The sequence below is a fragment of the Argopecten irradians genome, chromosome 5 (assembly GCF_041381155.1).
Source record: "Argopecten irradians isolate NY chromosome 5, Ai_NY, whole genome shotgun sequence".
NCBI lineage: Eukaryota > Metazoa > Mollusca > Bivalvia > Pectinida > Pectinidae > Argopecten > Argopecten irradians.
The window spans coordinates 39,281,397-39,303,402 of record NC_091138.1 but is presented as its reverse complement, the minus strand read 5'-3'; the positions used below and the strand labels follow the sequence as shown (position 1 = coordinate 39,303,402).

The following is a 22,006-nucleotide window of genomic DNA, read 5'->3' as shown; positions in this document are numbered from 1 at the left end:
GAGATGAGTTTTACGATGTATTTTGATGATTTTAAAGGGTTTTTTACATAGTAATTTTTCGATTTAAAGTTACCTGCATTTAGAAATGATAATTGTGAATGTCGTCATATCCTTATGCAACCCTACTCAATCTGAACATACCGGCTTCACATTATCGGTACATGGTTTTGTAACTCAAAATAATAATGAATTAATTATCTTGCTAAGACATATAAACAAATTAATCTTTTAAGAGACATTTTTTGAAATAGTAGAATCCGTTGATGAACAACCAGTGTACCATTGTTCATCTTTGAACGTCTTTCAACACTATGAAAGTATTGTAAAGCATTAACTACGGAATTTAAATTGAAAGATTTTGTTATATATTCTACTATTTACATTTTGCAAGAGAAATCCAAAAAGGAAAGATTCCTTATTGAAACTAAAAGTGATAGTTATAAGAAGAGTGTCTAAAAGAGTTTCAAGGCTCACAAGAACTTAATACTACAAATCTAACTAAAATAAATTAATGGTAATTTTCATAATACGAGTAGTCTTATGCCAGTTTCCTGTACCGCGCGCTTTATTCTCACTGTGACAGATTATGCAGAGAATCTTGTAATTGCATTTGTTTGGTGTTGTAACCACATCTTAGGCCGTTAGTATATTTTTCTTATGTAATTACTGTTTTAAAAACTTGTATTGTTTGTTTCGGAAAGGTAGTGGGTCTGGGCTACATTTGTTTATTTGTCTGTTTGAGTTTTACGGCCCATCGACAACTAAGGTCATTTAAGGCCAAACTACAAGTCAGGTATTAATATCTAAACATATGTTTCGGTTTAAAGGCCCACTACGTATACCTTTCCGGAGCAAAACATAAAGGTTTCTTTAAAAAAACATTAATAACATCAGAAAATATATACCGATGGCCTAAGATGAGGTTACAACTCCAAACATATGCAAGATTTCCTGCGTAATGTATGATAACAGTGGAGAGTCATTTCGCCGTTTTGCCGTCTGGCGCAGAGATAGTCAACTACCGTGCGGTATTTAGGACGACGGCGGGAAACATAAAACGACCCGCGTTATGAAAATTAACATTTTATTTATTTCAATAAAATTGTTCAGAAGGTGATGATACGTGTAGTATTACCGGTAAGTTAATAACTTTTGTAACTCTACAAAATTATCGATCTCGTTTTTCATTCCCATTTTAAAAATTAAAAGTCGTTTCAGAAAGGTAGTGGCCCTTTAAACACACTTTTAAAACTGCATTTAATGCGTACAAAAATGTAAATGATCTGACATGAATTACCCTTCATACATGTAATAATCGCTCTTGTCTTCTAATGATCTAAAACTTCTACAGGATTTAGTCCTCTTTGTATAAAAGTCATTTGAACTGAGGAAAGCTGGCTTGATAAATGTAGAGACAAAATCTAAGGCCATATAACATTTTTCACATCATATACAGTAACATGGTATCAGGCATATGTAGCCGATAAATTAATGTCGGTACCGTCCAGTTGCAGACGTACCGGAAGTAGTACGCCAAGGGCAACAAAATGGCAGCACGTGTGATCAGTGCGTTTGTGAAAATAAGATTACCGTTTCAACCGTTGAGAAGGTATGCCTATTTTATAATATAATTAGCTGATTCAGCTTCAACCTATTCATGATACTTTGCGACACACGCAGGTTGTTCCAACTCAAAAACATGTTCCTATCAGCTCTGATATGTTTTTACATAACCGATCAGTCATGGCTGTAAAATAATTCACAAGTTTATGTAAACATTTCTGAAACGAAAACATGAATGGGTTTTATAAGAAAAATATTTGCCTTTTCCACGAAATAGACGACGTTTTCATTCATGAATACTGAATAGGACAAATGGATAGGACAAATGCACACAGTGACACTCGGATCAATGTCGGATATAGGACTACATGTAACATTATTCCGAAAGGTCAATCATTTGACACAATCCGCTAGAATATAATTGTCACACATCTAAATATTGTGTTGGAAAGAGTTAACCCTTGGCTTGAATTTTAAAGCACATGTCTATTTAATTTTGTCATATATTTGACTCTTCACGAAGTTCATGATAAGATTTTTGAGAAATTTTAATATGCTTTGACTTCGAAAATTCTGATTCTGCTAAAAAGGGTTCAACTGGATATCCTATATCAGATCCACTAAATATTGTTTGGAAGTTTATTGTTTTGAAAATATTGTTTACTATCTAGCCTAAATTAAAGTGACTAGTCGGGCAAAATAAAACAGTCTAAATGCATTTATTGGCCTTCCAAAAGTCCTTAAATATCAAAACGATAATCAATTTCTGCTTACGTTGTCTAGTTTTGACCATCAAAATTATGGAAAAGTCCTGTCTCAAAATTTGATATGTAGGTTTCCCTAGGGCCCTAGCTGTGCATATTGCATTTTGCAACTGATCGATCGACAAGATGGCTGACTGGTTGCCATCTTGGATTTTGATAGTTACCGCTATTTCTCAGAAATTAATGAAGGGATCTCTCTCAAGTTTCATACGTAGGTTCCCCTTGGGCCCTAGTTGTGCAAAATGCATTTTGGGACTGATTGGTGAATTAGATGGCCAACCGGCCGCCATCTTGGTTTTCATCGTTGAAGTTTGTTACCGCTATTTCTCAGAAAGAACTGAACCTCAGGGTTTGAGCCCCAGTCTTGTTTGAAATTAAATCATTTTTTTATTATTGTAGTTTCTACAGCAGTAGCCGTTTGTTGAGTAATGATGCTGATTTCAAACGTATTGATGATGAAGATTACACAGATGGCGAAGAGGATTCTTATCGAACAACAAAAAGACAGAACTTCATTGAAGATATAAATAATGAACAAACAACACGATTGAAAAGATGGAATGACGATGAGGGTCGACATGAACCCAGATCTTTCTTTAACAGGAGAAATGTGGATAGGGACGGTCAATTCCCTAGACAGAGATTTGGTGGGTATGGTGACTATAACAGGAGAACTCCTGGTTTTGAACCCAGACACAGAGATTTGGGCTTTGACAGTAGTTTAGCTGTTGATACACCTGAGTATGATCCAGATCTACAAAAAGATGTTTACTCTGAAGATGCAATGACAGCTGACCGAACAGAAGTAAGTTTTGGTGACTAGCGCTATAGCATATCAAGAGTTTGTAACTAATTTGACTAATTTTTCAACCTTTCGTTTTGAGGAGAAAAAAGCTTTGTTGTTAAATTGTGGCAAGATGTCTTAACTTTTTTTTAGAGCAATGAAGATGCAAATTCAATCAAATTAGATTTAGACTTGTAATCCGCTCCACTACAATACTACAAGTATCTCCAATACAAGATCTGACAACTCCCCATTCGGGTCACTTCAGCATGACTCCTTCTAGAATCGGAACATTTGGGGATGTACTGTTAGCTTTTTATTCTTCCGAGAGAATCAACTACATGGAAGATCCCGTTGGCAAGAAGATAATCACTAGTGTCACACTGATGTGAACCTGTATTGGGACTTGTTAGATATTGTATTGGGGCATATCCTAGAACATCGCAGTGCAACAGAAGATTAAGTCTAAATTTTATTAGAATTTTCCCATTCACGCAAAGTCAACAAACAGAAGTATATATGAAAAGTTGATAGTGTAGATCTCTGGCTTTCGCCTTATAGTGCTGTCAATCTGTTGTCACATGTTTATTTTATATTGCAGGAAGACATTCAGAACTTTTATTTGGAGAACAGGATCAAAGTGATTGGATCAAATAATCTGAAACCTATCTTGTCATTTGAAGAATTAACATACCTTGGTAAGTTTATATTCTTGATGCTACAATTTAAGAGTGAAATATGGCACTCGTAGCTCAGGACTTCAACACAAGACTAGGTTTGCAATCTTCCATAAACAGTAAACTAAAAGGGATTTGTGAGAAATATTATTGAATAACTGAAAAAAAAAGAAATATCATATATTAAAGTCTGAAATTACAAAAGATAATTGGAGAACATCTTTCCATTTATATTCAAGGTTTAAAAATATATTCAAGTAAATATAAATATGTTATAGATACCTTTCATTTCATACATTTGTAATGGTATTAGATTTAAAAAAAAACACTTTTGTATTTAACAAGTATAAACTTGTTACATATAATTTGTGATTGCTTGTTTTGCTTCAGGTTTATTTTGATAATATATAAAGGTATTTGATTTGATTTATTGCAGATAAATTTAAGAAAAACTGTATGGAGAGGGGCTGGACATCACCATTTCCTATTCAGTCAGTTACTTGGCCTATAGCCATGTCTGGGAAGGACATGGTTGGAATCGCACAGACTGGCTCAGGAAAGACCCTCGGAGTATGTAAAGTTAATCAAAACATGATTTGTTGATACTTGAAATAGAGTAAGAGTTTAAAGATGTTTCCAATTATTTATTTGTAATTTGTACCCTGAATTTCACCTTTGTCATTAAAACATCTGTTCCATCCTCAGACTAGGGTTTGTTAAGGGGTCTGTCATAAATATTCATCTGTAGATGATTAATGAATGATTGCAAAAATAATTGAATATAACATTGGCAAACATTTTATTTTTTACCTCGTCAGGTAGCTATATAGATATATCAAAATGAATATGCACACATATATATATATATATATAGTATATATAGTTGCAGGTATGCAGAGTTTACAAGTCTATGTCATTTTTTTATATGTTGACTAAGATTTCCGTCATTTTCTTTGCATATTATAGGGTCAACTATCTTAATTTCCTGTAGAATGGTATCTATTGTACGTGTGATGTCATTATTTTGAGAGAATGAAACTTTCAATGCTATTTATCAGATATATGATGTTGCTCTCGCAAACATGTGACCCAAGACCTACCCAAAAGGGCAGATCACTGTAATATAGAATACCCAATGATAATATACAAACACTGAATACACAATGAAAATATAAAAATACACAATAATAATAATATACAAATACAATATACACAATGATATACCAATTTTACTTGTAAATATCCTGTTGATTATTCTCCAGTAATATTTGTTTTGCAGTTTGTGTTGCCAGCCATACAACATATACTGAAGCAAAGGAGTAAACTTGCCCAAAGGTCCTACAGGGTTGAACCAACGGTAAGTTGACTTTGTTCTGCTATATATCCACACTTTTCAGGTAAATAATGTGAACTGAAAAATGAACAGATTAGCAGGTATTTTGGTCCCTCAAAGGAATCGAATAACAGTATGCTGTATGGTTTTGAAGTTGGCTGCGTTACTGTTACTATAATCTTCAAAGGAAGTCTCTGCAGGTAAACTTTTATACTACAATGTACAGTAAATAGTTTCAAACCTTGCATTAGGATAGAATAGATGATTGAGGAATCATGAGATACATGAAAAGCATTAAGAATAGGTTTGTTATGATCCCTTTAGGTCCTGGTGCTGACCCCGACAAGAGAGCTAACACAACAGGTGATGAAGGTGGCCAATGAAGCGGGGCAGGCTTACGGTATCACCTGTGGCTGTGCTTTTGGAGGCAGTAGTGCAAGAAACCAGCTTCGGGATTTAAGAGGTACTTAAATTTATAAAGCAACTTTCAGGTACCAACATGGTATTTTGGTGGTCATCTGTCAAGGTTAAAAACTCAAAGGTTGAATTGTTGTGTGGGTCCAGAGTGGTCTACTGGCTAAGGTATCATTATAACAAGCCATTTATCTCTGCATAGGTACGCAGAAACCCACATCAAGCAGTTGTCAGGTACTGACCATAGGTCAATGATTTTTAGCTCACCTGGCCCGAAGGGCCAGTGAGCTTATGTCATGGCGCGTCAACATTTCCTTTAAATCGCTACTAGTCATAGAGTTCTGCTTGGATTGTAACCAAATTTGGCCACAACCATCCCTGGGGGAAGGGGAACAGAACTTGTATAAATTTTGGCTCTGACCCCCCGGGGGCAGGAGAGGCGCGGCCCAATAGGGAAAATAAAGGTAAATCCTATAAATCGCTACTTGTCCTAGAGTTCTGCATGGATTGTAACCAAATTTGGCCACAAACATCCTTGGGGGAAGGGGGAAAGAACTTGTATAAATTTTGGCTCTGACCCCCTGGGGGCAGGAGGGGCGGGGCCCAATAGGGGAAATAGAGGTAAATCCTATAAAACGCTACTTATCCTAGAGTTCTGCATGGATTGTAACCAAATTTGGCCACAAACATCCTTGGGGGAAGGGGGAAAGAACTTGTATAAATTTTGGCTCTGACCCCCTGGGGGCAGGAGGGACGGGGCCCAATAGGGGAAATAGAGGTAAATCCTATAAAACGCTACTTGTCCTAGAGTTCTGCATGGATTGTAACCAAATTTGGCCACAAACATCCTTGGGGGAAGGGGGAAAGAACTTGTATAAATTTTGGCTCTGACCCCCTGGGGGCAGGAGGGGCGGGGCCCAATAGGGGAAATAGAGGTAAATCCTATAAATCGCTACTTGTCCTAGAGTTCTGCATGGATTGTAACCAAATTTGGCCACAAACATCCTTGGGGGAAGGGGGAACAGAACTTGTATAAATTTTGCCTCTGACCCCCCCCCCCCCCCCCCCAGGAGGGCAGGAGGGGCGGGGCCCAATAGGGAAATAAGAGGTAAATATTCAAATTCCTTCAGAAAAGAAACAATGAACCTGTATTCAGAACATGACTTGACATTACAAACCAGGTGAGCGATACAGGCCCTCTGGGCCTCTTGTTATTTTAATTTTTTACTTTTCTCCATCTTTACTTGATTTGTCCTTAAATGACACTGACTCTTTATAGGACGTTAAAACAAGTAAATATTCCTATTCTATTAAATATCCATACATATGTTATAATTTTAGGAGCAGATATTTGTATAGCAACCCCAGGAAGACTGAATGACTACTTGTCCAAGGGCCAACTCAGCCTCAGAAATTGTTCGTATGTGGTACTAGATGAAGCTGATAGGATGCTGGATATGGGATTTGAGGTTCAAATCAAACAAATTCTCAGATATGTAAAGGTATGTGAAGCCAGTTGAAAGTTCAATATACTGTAAAAGCCTTTATATGAAATGTGATGCTAAACCGTTACAGATGATGTTGATGTTTGTTTAAAATACCAGTTTCTGTCTTTTGATACTTACCTAGACTTATATTTTCTCCTGGATAAGACAATGTGCCATATACCACAATTGTCATGTATGCCATTATGACCTGCATTTTGAGACCTTCATCATCATAAATACTTGATGTGGTGCTGATTTGACATCCATTGCATTGTCATGGTCTTGTTGGTGGTAACAAAACCTACACACACAAAAACCCACTTAACTTAAACACACAAAACTCTTTTTCTTGTACATGTATTTCATCTGACATTAAGTAAACCAATAAGGTTTTTTATCGCACCTCGGACAGAAATGTCCCCAAATGATTGGCGGAGAGCCGTCACGTGGTGACCCCCTAACACTTTATAGGGGGTCAGTAAATTTTATTATGGTGCAATATGGCGGCTGTCGCCCTCGCTTCAAAATATACCACTTCATTACCGTAAAACTATATATTACTTGTTAATTTTTGTGTAAAAATAATTTTAATCGTTTTAATACTTCAAATTAAATGAAATGCATTTTTTTAAATACGAGTTGCTTCCCCTACGCCAGTTTGAAAGTTGATGACGCGGCGAAAGTCAAACGTAGCAATTCAAGCGTTTTCTAGACTGTGATTATAAACAAATGGAGGTGTTCGGACCCAAGAATCAATTCTCACTCTACAACCTATTTATCGGCATAACTTTTCAGTGATTATCTCAGAAAGAATGCACAGATGATCAAGGAGATTGTGCTTAAAATATTAGATGGATGTTTGTGTCACTCTTGTTTGTGATGCTTTCAATATATACAGACGGTCTGGTGTCGTATTGAGGTAGGCCTACTGTGTACATAGGAATGTCGAACTTATTGTTGATTTATGAATTATTCAGTATTATTCTGCAGGTTCCTTATACAGTGTATTTGAAAATTCTTGAAATTAATAAATGAATAAATAAATGTATAGCCTACTGAAGTAGGCCAATTATTTTAAAAGTGTCGATTGTTTGTTATCATTCGCCAGTATGATTTAAGTTTGATTTCATATTCTTGACCAAACAAATACTATGGAATAGGAAACAAAGAATTAATGAAACAATTAAATGGTCCTCGATGCGATAAATTTGTTATATAGTCAGTTACTGACTCTCTATAAAGATATAGAGGGTCAGTAAGAAGTATAGGAGGCTCGGGCTACGCCCTCGCCCCCTATAAATCTTACTGACCCTCTATGCCTTTATAGGGGGTCAGTAACTGACTATATAACTAATAATACAGGGCAGGTTTTCCAATCAGTTATGCTATTACCATTACATGTGTATTTGTTTTGTTTAATCACAGCCTAACAGACAGATGTTGATGTGGAGTGCAACATGGCCAAGAGAAATACAACAACTATCAGCTACCTACCTCAATAACCCTGTACATATACGTATTGGTAGTATGGATCTGATGGTCAACCCAAACATCTCCGAATCCTTTATAATGGCTTCACCAAGGGAAAAATTTGAAAAGTAATTAACATTTAATTCATTGTTTTTTGCCTTATAGCTGGACACATATATGAAATGTATGTTACTGACGACCTATCTTGCTGAAGTTCGGGGTTGATACTTGTATGGTAAACACGCCTTAACTTAAAATTCTTCCTAGAAAAGTATAATAGAAATTTTAATACTTTCCATAACTTCTTCTTAAATTCAAATGCAGAATTTCAAGTTAGGGAATTCTTTAAGTTAAGGAATCGTTGTGAAACTGAGGTCAGATTTTGCATAATTACGAACTTCCAAATTTCTAAACAAATTCTTGATGTATTAATTGTTATACTTCATATAATTGATAAGTTTTCTCAACCTGATAACTGTAATGAAGAATGATTACAATTTGTTGCAGACTCTTAGATTTGCTGGCCGATATTGCTACAAACTATCCTGACGAATGTAAGACACTTATATTCACTCAAAGGAAAAGGACAGCAGATGAACTCTCCAGTCAGCTCATGAACAAGGGGTAGGGCAATTTTGTTCATGTTTTAATCATTTTTAGTCATTAAAAAGGCCCACTACCTTTCCGAATCAAAAATTAAAAATGAATAAAAACATAAAACATTTATATTGATGGCCTAAAATAAGGTAACAACACCAAACAAATGCACAATTCCCTGTTTAATCTATGTTAACAGTGAAGATTCATTTCGCTCTTTTTCTGTCTAGTACAGTGATTGTCGACGAACGCACATTAATTAAGATGACGGTGGGAAACAATACGACCCGTAATGAAAATTTACATTTGATTTAAATTTATTTAATGTAGTATTAATGTTAAGCTCTAAGACTCTACAAAATTATCAATCTCATTTTACATTAAACATTCAGATTTAAAAAACAAGTCGTTTTGGAAAGGTAGTGGGCCTTTAAATGTCAAATGTCATTGGTCATCTAGAATAGAATATCAATCTTTAGGTTTTAAAAAACAAGTCGTTTTGGAAAGGTAGTGGGCCTTTAAATGTCAAATGTCATTGGTCATCTAGAATAGAATATCAATCTTTAGGTTTTAAAAAAACAAGTCGTTTTGGAAAGGTAGTGGGCCTTTAAATGTCAAATGTCATTGGTCATCTAGAATAGAATATCAATCTTTAGGTTTTAAAAAAACAAGTCGTTTTGGAAAGGTAGTGGGCCTTTAAATGTCAAATGTCATTGGTCATCTAGAATAGAATATCAATCTTTAGGTAGAATTAAAAGATATTATTTATTATATCATTTGAAATAATTTATTTTCCTCGTTCTGTGTTTCTAAATGCTTTTGTAGAATTAAAAGATATTATTTATTATAATAGTACATTATTCAAGGTAATACATGTATTGGCGAAATAAAGAAGTATTAGACCTTCAGATAGTATTTTGTAGTTTATGACATTATAAGAACTATAATTAGAGGGATTTTTGTATATCATTGGTATTATATCATGTTGTTAGATTTTTTAGCCCACCATCATCAGATGGTGGGCTATTCAAATCGCCTTTCGTCCGTGGTCCGTCGTCCGTCCGTCCGTCCTTCCGTCCGTCCGTCCTTCCGTCCGTCCGTCCGTCCGTCCGTTAACAATTCTTGTTACCGCTATTTCTCTAAAAGTACTGAAGGGATCTTTCTCAAATTTCATATGTAGGTTCCCCTAGGACCCTAGTTGTGCATATTGTATTTTGGGACTGATCGGTCAACAAGATGGCCCCCAGGCAGCCATCTTGGATTTTGATAGTTAAAGTTTGTTACCGCTATTTCTCAGAAAGTACTGAAGGGATCTTTCTCAAATTTCATATGTAGGTTCCCCTAGGACCCTAGTTGTGCATATTGCATTTTGGGACTGATCGGTCAACAAGATGGCCGACCAGCCGCCATCTTGGATTTTGATAGTTAAAGTTTGTTACGGCTAATTCTCAGAAAGTACTGAAGGGATCTTTCTCAAATTTCATATGTAGGTTCCCCTAGGACCCTAGTTGTGCATATTGTATTTTGGGACTGATCGGTCAACAAGATGGCCGCCAGGCAGCCATCTTGGATTTTGATAGTTAAAGTTTGTTACCGCTATTTCTCATAAAGTATTGAAGTGATCTTTCTCAAATTTCATATGTAGGTTCCCCTAGGACCCTAGTTGTGCATATTGCATTTTGGGACTGATCGGTCAACAAGATGGCCGACCAGCCGCCATCTTGGATTTTGATAGTTAAAGTTTGTTACCGCTAATTCTCAGAAAGTACTGAAGGGATCTTTCTCAAATTTCATATGTAGGTTCCCCTAGGACCCCAGTTGTGCATATTGCATTTTGGGACTGATCGGTCAACAAGATGGCCGACCGGTGGCCATCTTGGATTTTGATAGTTAAAGTTTGTTACCGCTATTTCTCAGAAAGTATTGAAGGGATTGTTCTCAAATTTCATATGTAGGTTCCCCTAGGACCCTAGTTGTGCATATTGCATTTTGGGACTGATCGGTCAACAAGATGGCCGCCAGGTAGCCATCTTGGATTTTGATAGTTAAAGTTTGTTACCGCTATTTCTCAGAAAGCACTGAAGGGATCTTTCTCAAATTTCATATGTAGGTTTCCCTAGGACCCCAGTTGTGCATATTGCATTTTGGGACTGATCAGTCAACAAGATGGCCGCCAGGTAGCCATCTTGGATTTTGATAGTTAAAGTTTGTTACCGCTATTTCTCAGAAAGCACTGAAGGGATCTTTCTCAAATTTCATATGTAGGTTCCCCTAGGACCCCAGTTGTGCATATTGCATTTTGGGACTGATCGGTCAACAAAATGGCCCGACCGGTAGCCATCTTGGATTTTGATAGTTAAAGTTTGTTACCGCTATTTCTCAGAAAGTATTGAAGGGATTGTTCTCAAATATCATATGTAGGTTCCTCTAGGACCCTAGTTCTGCCTATTGCATTTTGCGATCACCATCTTGGATTTTGATATTTTAAAGTTTGAAAAGCAGAAAAAAGAAGTGTGAGTTTGAAAAGCAGAGAAAAGATCCCTCTTTTATTTGTCAGACATAGATTAATCTTTGGTGGGCGCCAAGATCCCTCTGGGATCTCTTGTTTATGTTCTTCTCTTCAGAATTCCTTCATTTGCTTTGCATGGGGATAAAAGACAGTCTGAACGAGATGACATTATGGATTGTAAGTTTGAATTCAGATGTGTAATATTTTAGCTGGACTGTAGGTTTTGATTACCAATAACACATCTTGAACACACCCTTCACTGAAAATTTGAATACAAGTTGTTTAATGTTATTTTTTTCTTTTTTTAAATATGGACAAAATGTAATGGTAAAGACTGAAAAGAATTGACAAAATTTATTTATATGAATGCTTATCACTGTAAATCAGCTTATATTTGTGTGTGGTTTAATTTTGCATATTTCACAGGGGTGAAAATGTAAACTTATCTAAACTTTCTTGAGTCATATCCTGTATTTTGTAAATTCTGATTGCAGTATTCAGAGAACGGAAGAAGATCCTGCTGATTGCTACAGATGTTGCCTCCAGAGGGATAGGTATGTGACGTTTGAACCAATATCAGTTGTGTATTAGTACAGTCAAAATTGCCTTAGCGACCTTCTGAATTCAGCGACCTTCTGTCTTAAACGACCTAAATTATTCCTCCCAGCGAAAATTACTGTATAATCTATCTGTATTAAACGACCGTCTGTCTTATGTGACAAGCGACCATACTTTTAGGATCCAACGACACTCGATGTTCTGTATTTAACGACCCAAATCACACATGCATTTGTCTTCTATTCATATATAAAGCCAAGCCAGTTAACTATCCTGTAGGGCTTCCAACCCAGCCCCATTAAGGCAAGACAAAAGAGCTATCCATATGGCTTGGTTATATACACGAGGTGTTCACTTTGACATAAATTAGCACTTATTCATGCATGAAGTCTCTCGGCTTCGGTACCGATGGCCGCAGCCGTCTGCATGTCCGAGCTGGATATTGCAAGGAAAATGTGCTATTTATTCACAATGTTTGTGATAAAAATAAAGAATAATCACTTCCAAAACCAACTAAAATAATGATGAACAATGATTTACTCACATAAGAACGACATAAATGTAGAAATATGGTACTGAAAATGTATCAGTCTAGCTAAGCATGATGGCAGCCATTTTGGGAGATAGTAACAGAGGAGTCGGAAATAGCTGATTTCCGGATTTTTTTAAAATTGTTTTTTTTTTCACACTATTTTTTTTTCCATTTTTTGATCTATGAAATAAATGAATAAAATGATGAAAGAAAATTAAAAAAAAACAACATTAAAATTTTTTTTTCATTTTTACCCCCACCATCATCAGATGGTGGGCTATTCAAATCGCCTTTCGTCCTAGGTCCGTCGTCGTCCGTCCGTCCTTCCGTCCGTCTCCGTCCGTTAACAATTCTTGTTACCGCTATTTCTCTAAAAGTACTGAAGGGATCTTTCTCAAATTTCATATGTAGGTTCCCCTAGGACCCTAGTTGTGCATATTGTATTTTGGGACTGATCGGTCAACAAGATGGCCGCCAGGCAGCCATATTGGATTTTGATAGTTAAAGTTTGTTACCGCTATTTCTCAGAAAGTACTGAAGGGATCTTTCTCAAATTTCATATGTAGGTTCCCCTAGGACCCTAGTAGTGCGTATTGCATTTTGGGACTGATCGGTCAACAAGATAGCCGACTAGCCGCCATCTTGGATTTTGATAGTTAAAGATTGTTACGGCTAATTTTCAGAAAGTACTGAAGGGAATGTTCTCAAATTTCATATGTAGGTTCCCCAAGGACCCTAGTAGTGCGTATTGCATTTTCGGACTGATCGGTCAACAAGATGGCTGCCAGGTAGCCATCTTGGATTTTGATAGTTAAAGTTTGTTACCGCTATTTCTCAGAAAGCACTGAAGGGATTGTTCTCAAATTTCATATGTAGGTTCCTCTATGACCCTAGTTCTGCATATTACATTTTGGGACTGATCGGTCAACAAGATGGCCGACCAGCCGCCATCTTGGATTTTGATAGTTAAAGTTTGTTACCGCTATTTCTCAGAAAGTACTGAAGGGATCTTTCTCAAATTTCATATGTAGGTTTCCCTAGGACCCTAGTTCTGCCTATTGCATTTTGCGACCACCATCTTGGATTTTGATAGTTTAAAGTTTGAAAAGCAGAAAAAAGAAGTGTAAGTTTGAAAAGCAGAGAAAAGATCCCTCTTTCATTTGTCAGACATAGATCAATCTTTGGTGGGCGCCAAGATCCCTCTGGGATCTCTTGTTTTTTTCTGCTTTTAAATACATTGTAATTTTGTAGCTAATTATGATATATAAGTGGTAGGCCTAAACAAATTATTTGTTTTAGAAATTTTTAATCTTATTCATGAATAAAAACAGAAAGATAAATAAAAAATAAGTAGATAATTGAAAAATAAAAGTGCCTAAAATTAAATACATAATTAAAAAATGTATTAGATTATGTGATATATTATATATTTAATAATTTCCTATTATTGTGACTGTTTTTAGTACAACAAAACTGTCAAAACATGTCCCACAATATACATTGATGCATGTATTTAATTGTTTCGAAAGGGGTGATTCAATTAAGAGACCAACTGTCATATGTGACCTATTTTTCAATCTCCTTTTGAAGGTCTCTTAAAACAATTTTGACTGTATTGATGAAATGCTGATTGATGATAAATTATAACAGGAAAGCTTTATTGTTAGTTTGTGTTATATCTTTTTCATTTCAAAATGTCCTTGATAATACAAGAAATTTAAACATAATTCTAATATAAATTATAAAATAATGGATTGGACAACAGGCAAAGCCTATACAAATCCTATCCAAAATGTTATGTCTTTAGTAGAAGGTCACCATTTAGATTCCTGACAAAGACAGTTTTAATTCCATCTTTTGGTTTTGAGGTTTGTCAAACACAATGGTACCACTTTCAAAAGCCTTATTTGTAATATCAATGGAAATTACGAAATAAATGCTTCTGATTTGTGAGAATTTAATAGATAACCGATTATGATGTAAATTTGTACATACCATATTTGCCGTATTTGGCGCCCAGGGCCCTTATTAGGGAACCATGCTATAAGTTGTGGATGAAAAATCCCCCCCAAAAAAGTCATGGTGCATTAATCTGTCACAGTAAACATGCATATTCCTTCTTTTCTTTGAGACACATTATTACCTAAAGATGTTGGGTTCACATGTGAAAGACTCGCAGATGCATGTAATATGATGTTAAATGCATCCCACAGTTGTAAAAACATGGTTAAATCCATGGGATAGGGGCGTTTATATAACCTCAACTCCTTATCTAAAAGTAGGGAGGGATGTTTATGAAGGGAAGGGTGCTTATTACAGAGATTACAGTAGAGTTTTTTAGAGGGTGTTTGGGGGACTTCCATAATGGTCTCTGAATTTTTTCTAATTGTTAATAAATGGAATTAGGATGAAAAATGTTTATCTTTCAGATGTAGCAGATATTTCCAATGTCATTAACTATGACATGCCAAATGATGCAGAATCATATGTCCACAGAATAGGAAGGACGGCCAGAGGAGGTCGTGATGGAAAAGCTTTCTCTTTAGTTACGCGGGATGATAATAATGTTCTCAAATCATTGGCATCTATGTTTAGGCGACACAAGAAAAAAGTTCCACCTCAGCTAAGTCAACTGATAGATCAAGGTAAATAGAAATCAAATTTCTCAAAATTCTAATGTACAGTTACTGTATGATCTATCTACCATGAAATTGAAATGATGTTTATAAAGTATTGCAGTTTTTAAGAATTAAAAAATAAAAAAAAATAAAAAATTTTAATAAAAAAAATTCCTTATTTATTTCAACAGCTCATACATTCATATTACCGGTAATACAACTTTAATTTTATATTAATTTAATAAATAAAAAAAAGGTTATGCTTTTCTTGTTTTTGTGCATATAGTTGGTCTGTTACATATTTCTAAGTCAAAGCTAAAATGAAATATGTAATGTAGCTATAAGTTTAAAATTTTGCGTGACAGTGGTGAGCAAGAGTTTTGTTTAATGTTACAATAATTCAATAGGTTCTATGATTTTGACATTTTTAATGAAGTACTGACAAATTACTTTCATTCTTTTTTTATTGTGTAATTTTTTTGCAGGAGGAAGAAGTCGGTTCAGTCAGTTTGGTTCACAGAGACGAAACAGATCCCGATCTCTAGGCCGACCAGAAAATCTAGACCCACGGTGGGCAGAGTAGAGCCTCATTGTATGACTTAGTTACAATTCATGAATTACATGTGAAAAGTAAGGGTGATGAATACAGAGCGTTGTGTACAGGCTGCAGATAGTGACACAGAAAACCCTGGTAAATGTTTACTGTGACATGAGATACATGCAATGTACATGGCGGTATGGTCACATGTATAATAATATACAGTGTCACACTCTGACAATGGTGAATGTGTCTGCTGGTTATTTATTCTACAAGAAGAGAAGATAGCAAAGCTTTCTTTCCATACCATTATGATGTTATGTCAGACATGTTTGGGAGGATCGTGCGACGACTCGCCATTCCATTGTTAACCGTCAGTGGCTGTACCACTGTACAGATCAGTTTACGACTCATCATTTATCAGACTTTTTCATTTTGCTGTGATATTAGGATGGATCTGCTAGCCTTTAACTAGGGCAATCACTTTATCTGCAAGGACCACTTCAAAGAATGCATTCATATGTACATTGTGCTTGTGTTGAAGTAACCTTCCAGAATGTCAATAGGCACTATGTTGTCTACAGCTTCTGAGTGATTGATTTGATGATAGCTTGTACATGTATGTATAATATGATGTTTTCACCTTTCATTGATCATATTACATAGTACAGTGTACATCTTTAAATGCCTAAAGCCTGAAATATGTTTAACTTATGTGTCACCCAATTATATTGTGATGAGCATTTCACAGTTTCTGGGGCAGATACAATATATTCATTGTTTTCGAATGAGATTTTGATAGTTTCATGTTTAATTATCACACAACTGACCACTTTTTAGCCCACCATCATCAGATGGTGGGCTATTCAAATCGCCTTTCGTCCGTGGTCCGTCGTCCGTCCGTCCGTCCGTCCGTCCTTCCGTCCGTCCGTTAACAATTCTTGTTACCGCTATTTCTCTAAAAGTACTGAAGGGATCTTTCTCAAATTTCATATGTAGGTTCCCCTAGGACCCTAGTTGTGCATATTGTATTTTGGGACTGATCGGTCAACAAGATGGCCGCCAGGCAGCCATCTTGGATTTTGATAGTTAAAGTTTTTTACCGCTATTTCTCAGAAAGTACTGAAGGGATCTTTCTCAAATTTCATATGTAGGTTCCCCTAGGACCCTAGTTGTGCATATTGCATTTTGGGACTGATCGGTCAACAAGATGGCCGACCAGCCGCCATCTTGGATTTTGATAGTTAAAGTTTGTTACGGCTAATTCTCAGAAAGTACTGAAGGGATCTTTCTCAAATTTCATATGTAGGTTCCCCTAGGACCCTAGTAGTGCATATTGCATTTTGGGACTGATCGGTCAACAAGATGGCCGCCAGGTAGCCATCTTGGATTTTGATAGTTAAAGTTTGTTACCGCTATTTCTCAGAAAGCACTGAAGGGATCTTTCTCAAATTTCATATGTAGGTTCCCCTAGGACCCTAGTTGTGCATATTGCATTTTGGGACTGATCGGTCAACAAGATGGCCGACCAGCCGCCATCTTGGATTTTGATAGTTAAAGTTTGTTACGGCTAATTCTCAGAAAGTACTGAAGGGATCTTTCTCAAATTTCATATGTAGGTTCCCCTAGGACCCTAGTTGTGCATATTGTATTTTGGGACTGATCGGTCAACAAGATGGCCACCAGGTAGCCATCTTGGATTTTGATAGTTAAAGTTTGTTACCGCTATTTCTCATAAAGTATTGAAGGGATCTTTCTCAAATTTCATATGTAGGTTCCCGTAGGACCCTAGTTGTGCATATTGCATTTTGGGACTGATCGGTCAACAAGATGGCCGACCAGCCGCCATCTTGGATTTTGATAGTTAAAGTTTGTTACCGCTAATTCTCAGAAAGTACTGAAGGGATCTTTCTCAAATTTCATATGTAGGTTCCCCTAGGACCCCAGTTGTGCATATTGCATTTTGGGACTGATCGGTCAACAAGATGGCCGACCGGTGGCCATCTTGGATTTTGATAGTTAAAGTTTGTTACCGCTATTTCTCAGAAAGTATTGAAGGGATTGTTCTCAAATTTCATATGTAGGTTCCTCTTGGACCCTAGTTCTGCATATTACATTTTGGGACTGATCGGTCAACAAGATGGCCGACAAGCAGCCATCTTGGATTTTGATAGTTAAAGTTTGTTACGGCTATTTCTCAGAAAGTATTGAAGGGATTGTTCTCAAATTTCATATGTAGGTTCCCCTAGGACCCTAGTAGTGCATATTGCATTTTGGGACTGATCAGTCAACAAGATGGCCGCCAGGTAGCCATCTTGGATTTTGATAGTTAAAGTTTGTTACCGCTATTTCTCAAAAAGCACTAAAGGGATCTTTCTCAAATTTCATATGTAGGTTCCCCTAGGACCCCAGTTGTGCATATTGCATTTTGGGACTGATCGGTCAACAAGATGGCCGCCAGGTAGCCACCTTGGATTTTGAAAGTTAAAGTTTGTTACCGCTATTTCTCAGAAAGCACTGAAGGGATCTTTCTCAAATTTCATATGTAGGTTCCCCTAGGACCCCAGTTGTGCATATTGCATTTTGGGACTGATCGGTCAACAAGATGGCCGACCGGTGGCCATCTTGGATTTTTGATAGTTAAAGTTTGTTACCGCTATTTCTCAGAAAGTATTGAAGGGATTGTTCTCAAATATCATATGTAGGTTCCTCTAGGACCCTAGTTCTGCCTATTGCATTTTGCGACCACCATCTTGGATTTTGATAGTTTAAAGTTTGAAAAGCAGAGAAAAGAGATCCCTCTTTCATTTGTCAGACATAGATCAATCTTTGGTGGGCGCCAAGATCCCTCTGGGATCTCTTGTTTACAGTATACATTTTAATAATTGCTTTATGGTGTCATTATAAAGTTAAGATATACAGCATGATTATCTTAATTGATCTGTGTAGGATGTCATATACTGCCAGCTTGTTAAAAAGAAATGACTTTGATATTGTTCGCAACTATTTTTATAAATCCAAGTTATGTGATTATCTGTGCTTTCCATTTGTGGATTCATACCAATTGTACTAAAGTGATATGGCACCGCCAAATGAACCACGTTAAGATTTTTCCATGAATGCATCACCCACATGAAAAATATGCTTCCAATATAAAAGCTGAGTATTTTCGGTGTTAACAATAAAATGGATATAAAAAACAATACCTAAATAGTTTCAGCACACATTGAAATAAATGATCCATGTAATTATATCGGATATAAATACGCTCTGCCTTGTTTTCAACAAAGAAAACATTCCAGTGAAAAATGCGAAAATCTTTGGTTCGCCATCTTGGATACAAGTAGTACGCTTTTAAAAACGAACCACTTGTACCGGTAGTTCTGCTGGTACGGCTTGTTCCATTTGAGATACAGCAGATTTGTACGAATCTGCAAATAGAATGCACGGGAACATAACCTTGTTGATCACACCATTAGATGGCAGGTGATGAGTGGTAAGAGTTCTTACTTTCATCGGGATGTTGCTTAATGTATACATGACAAAATGATAATTCAAGTACCATAGTTTTATGGTATGGCCTTTCATTCCCTTATTTCTGTTTAATGTTATATTCATTATGAATCACTGGTTACTTTCTTCACAAAAAGTGTAAGTTCAGCATGGGTCATAATTGGGTTTCCAATCTTATTGAATTATTTAAACTTCATTTTTTAAAGCTCTCCTGAAGATATAAATATTCTAGTCAATAGTTGTATTAAAATTCTTTTATACTTTTAAAAGTTGATGGTTTAATGAACAAATAACTTTTAAGTTAATATTTTTGTACATGTTTCGTTCACATTTGAAAGGATTTGTATTCAGGAGAAATCAAACTTGGATAGACTATGATAAATCAATGTCAATTGTGAAGCCAGATTATTCTTCTCAAATGAAGGGTATTTGTGTTAATTCCAAGATCTGGTTTTAATTAGATTGCCAGATGATAGGCACTTCAAAGGTTACAGTGTATCTTATATGTATACATAATAATGGAAGCAGTTTCTCAATACATAATTTTGATTTATGTAAAGGCATGGCAATAATGCAGAGTGGAATTTTATTGCCTTTAAAGTGCATAGTCACTTTTGTTTTGCAGTATATGCTCCGACAATGTTAGAAGTGCATAAAGGGCTATGTATGGTTTGAGCTCTATTTGGCCCCAAACGCATATTTTTTAAACTAAATGTTCACAAATGAAGTTGTATTTGAAATAGTACATACCTGATATAATTATAATAGTTTTAGTACTCTATGTACATTTCTATTACATATTGCAGCTCTAGTTGCCATTGGTAACGCATCTGAAATAATGCATTAATAAAGTAAAAAGAACACACTCAATCATATATGACCTTCGATAAAGTTCATAGATATTGTGATAGTTTACATTTGATGTACTATTAACTTAAAAAGAACTATTTTAACCTGATAGATATACAAATGTAATTTATGAAATTGGTTGTAAGCAATACAACTTCATTATAAATATTAGTTATTGTGTGACTTTGAATTTGACAGTGAAGGTATTAAATAAAGAATTATCATTTTAAGAGACATAAAGAGTTAAATTTTTTACTGCTTCTGATTTAAATAGCACGAATCATTCCACTATTGTTTTCTTGAACAACTGAAACAGTTTTCTGTGATATACTGTCATGTAGGATGTAGTTTGAATTTATTAGATATTGACAATTATTTAAAAGGAAAAACATTTTCAAGAGACTTATGGTGCAAAAATGTACATAAGACAAAATTACAATTTAAGGATGTATTCTTCTGAGGTTTCAGTCCCGTTGAAGTCTCGTTTCAACATAAATCAAAGAAGTTATGAGATTTTCAAATATAATTTATCAGTATCTGTAGCAAGTTGCCAGATGCAAATTTTGTCAAAAAATTACATTTCTATTTTTAGTAGATTTTTTTATACAGGGATTTTAAGAAATGGCCCATTTAGCGGCCATTTTGAAATTGTGTCTTTTTTCGCTTCAAGTAGAGCCACAGTTTTTTTCCATTTTTTACTGAAATTGTTTTTACTAAAATCATCACTGCGCCAGCATTTTTAGCTGTATTTAGCTAATTTTTGCTGCAAATCGTTACTAGGTTCGTAGTAATTAAGATATTGAGCATTAATATGTGAAACGATACACGTTTGTGAGTTTATTTTTACATTTAATGGTAATTTGGGCACTTTTATTTTTTACTTTAAAATACTGAAAAATAACAAAAATTAAAATGGGGCAAAAAAGTAAGCACACGGACCCCCAATTTTTCTTCCTGATTTAGAAAGAACTACCGTTTCCCTATTGATATGCAAAATAATAACAAAAGTTTAATACCAGAACTTTTCCTATAATGGGTTAAATTTGGCAAAAATGGCTGAAAATGGTGCATTTTGTAGCTCAAAATTAAGGGGTAGGGGTAGCATATGTTGTTATTCTGAGAAAAAATATTAATCTAATTGATCAAAACTGGTATATTTTTAAAGAAGACTACTAGAAAATGAATTCTACAAACATTCATTCATATCAAACATCTCATTAGGAAATTATGGCTTTAATCGCTATCTCATATGGTCAAAACGGCAAAATTCCCATAAAATCCAACATTTTGTCAACTAGGTGTCTTCGAGTGACAAAAGCTCAAAAACGAGCACACGGACATATGTTTTTTCTTCCATTTTCTTTTTATGGTACGAACTCCTTTTTCCAAAAATCTATATGAGAAAAAAAGTTTAATACAAGAAAATTTTGACTTCTCAGAGGTGTACACCCTTAATAGGTAAGGTTGATTAAAGTGATTGGGGCAGCCGCATGGGCATACCAGGCCCCAGTTTCATAAACATTTCTAATAACTTTTAAGGAATTCCTTAACTTAAAATTTCCTATAGGAATGCATTACAGAAGATTTTTGTAATTCTATGGAGAATTTTAAGAGTTACAAAGGGATTCTTTAAAGTTGAGGAGTGATTGTGAAACATAAGCTCGGTAATAACACTTAACAGTTTACAAGTTTAAAACCATTTGTCAATTATGTGATCTTGAAATTAAGTATCATTGCCCTTCATTCAAAGGAGACATATTAGCTGGTGGATGTAACTACAATGAAAACAAAAAGCAAACA

General features: G+C 35.5%; 1 protein-coding gene across 1 annotated transcript; it reads left to right on the top strand.

Annotated features, from left to right (window-relative positions):
- The first annotated feature begins 1,514 nt into the window (after window positions 1–1,514).
- LOC138323804 (uncharacterized) lies at window positions 1,515–16,927 on the top strand. The gene is made up of 13 exons (XM_069268650.1): window positions 1,515–1,609; window positions 2,727–3,132; window positions 3,713–3,809; window positions 4,225–4,358; window positions 5,068–5,145; window positions 5,446–5,584; window positions 6,877–7,037; window positions 8,448–8,620; window positions 9,000–9,116; window positions 11,714–11,775; window positions 12,093–12,152; window positions 15,118–15,333; window positions 15,792–16,927. Exons 1-13 carry the CDS (start codon window positions 1,548–1,550, stop codon window positions 15,887–15,889), a joined length of 1,803 nt encoding a protein of 600 aa, XP_069124751.1. The 5' UTR covers window positions 1,515–1,547; the 3' UTR covers window positions 15,890–16,927.
- Window positions 16,928–22,006: the final 5,079 nt, after the last annotated feature.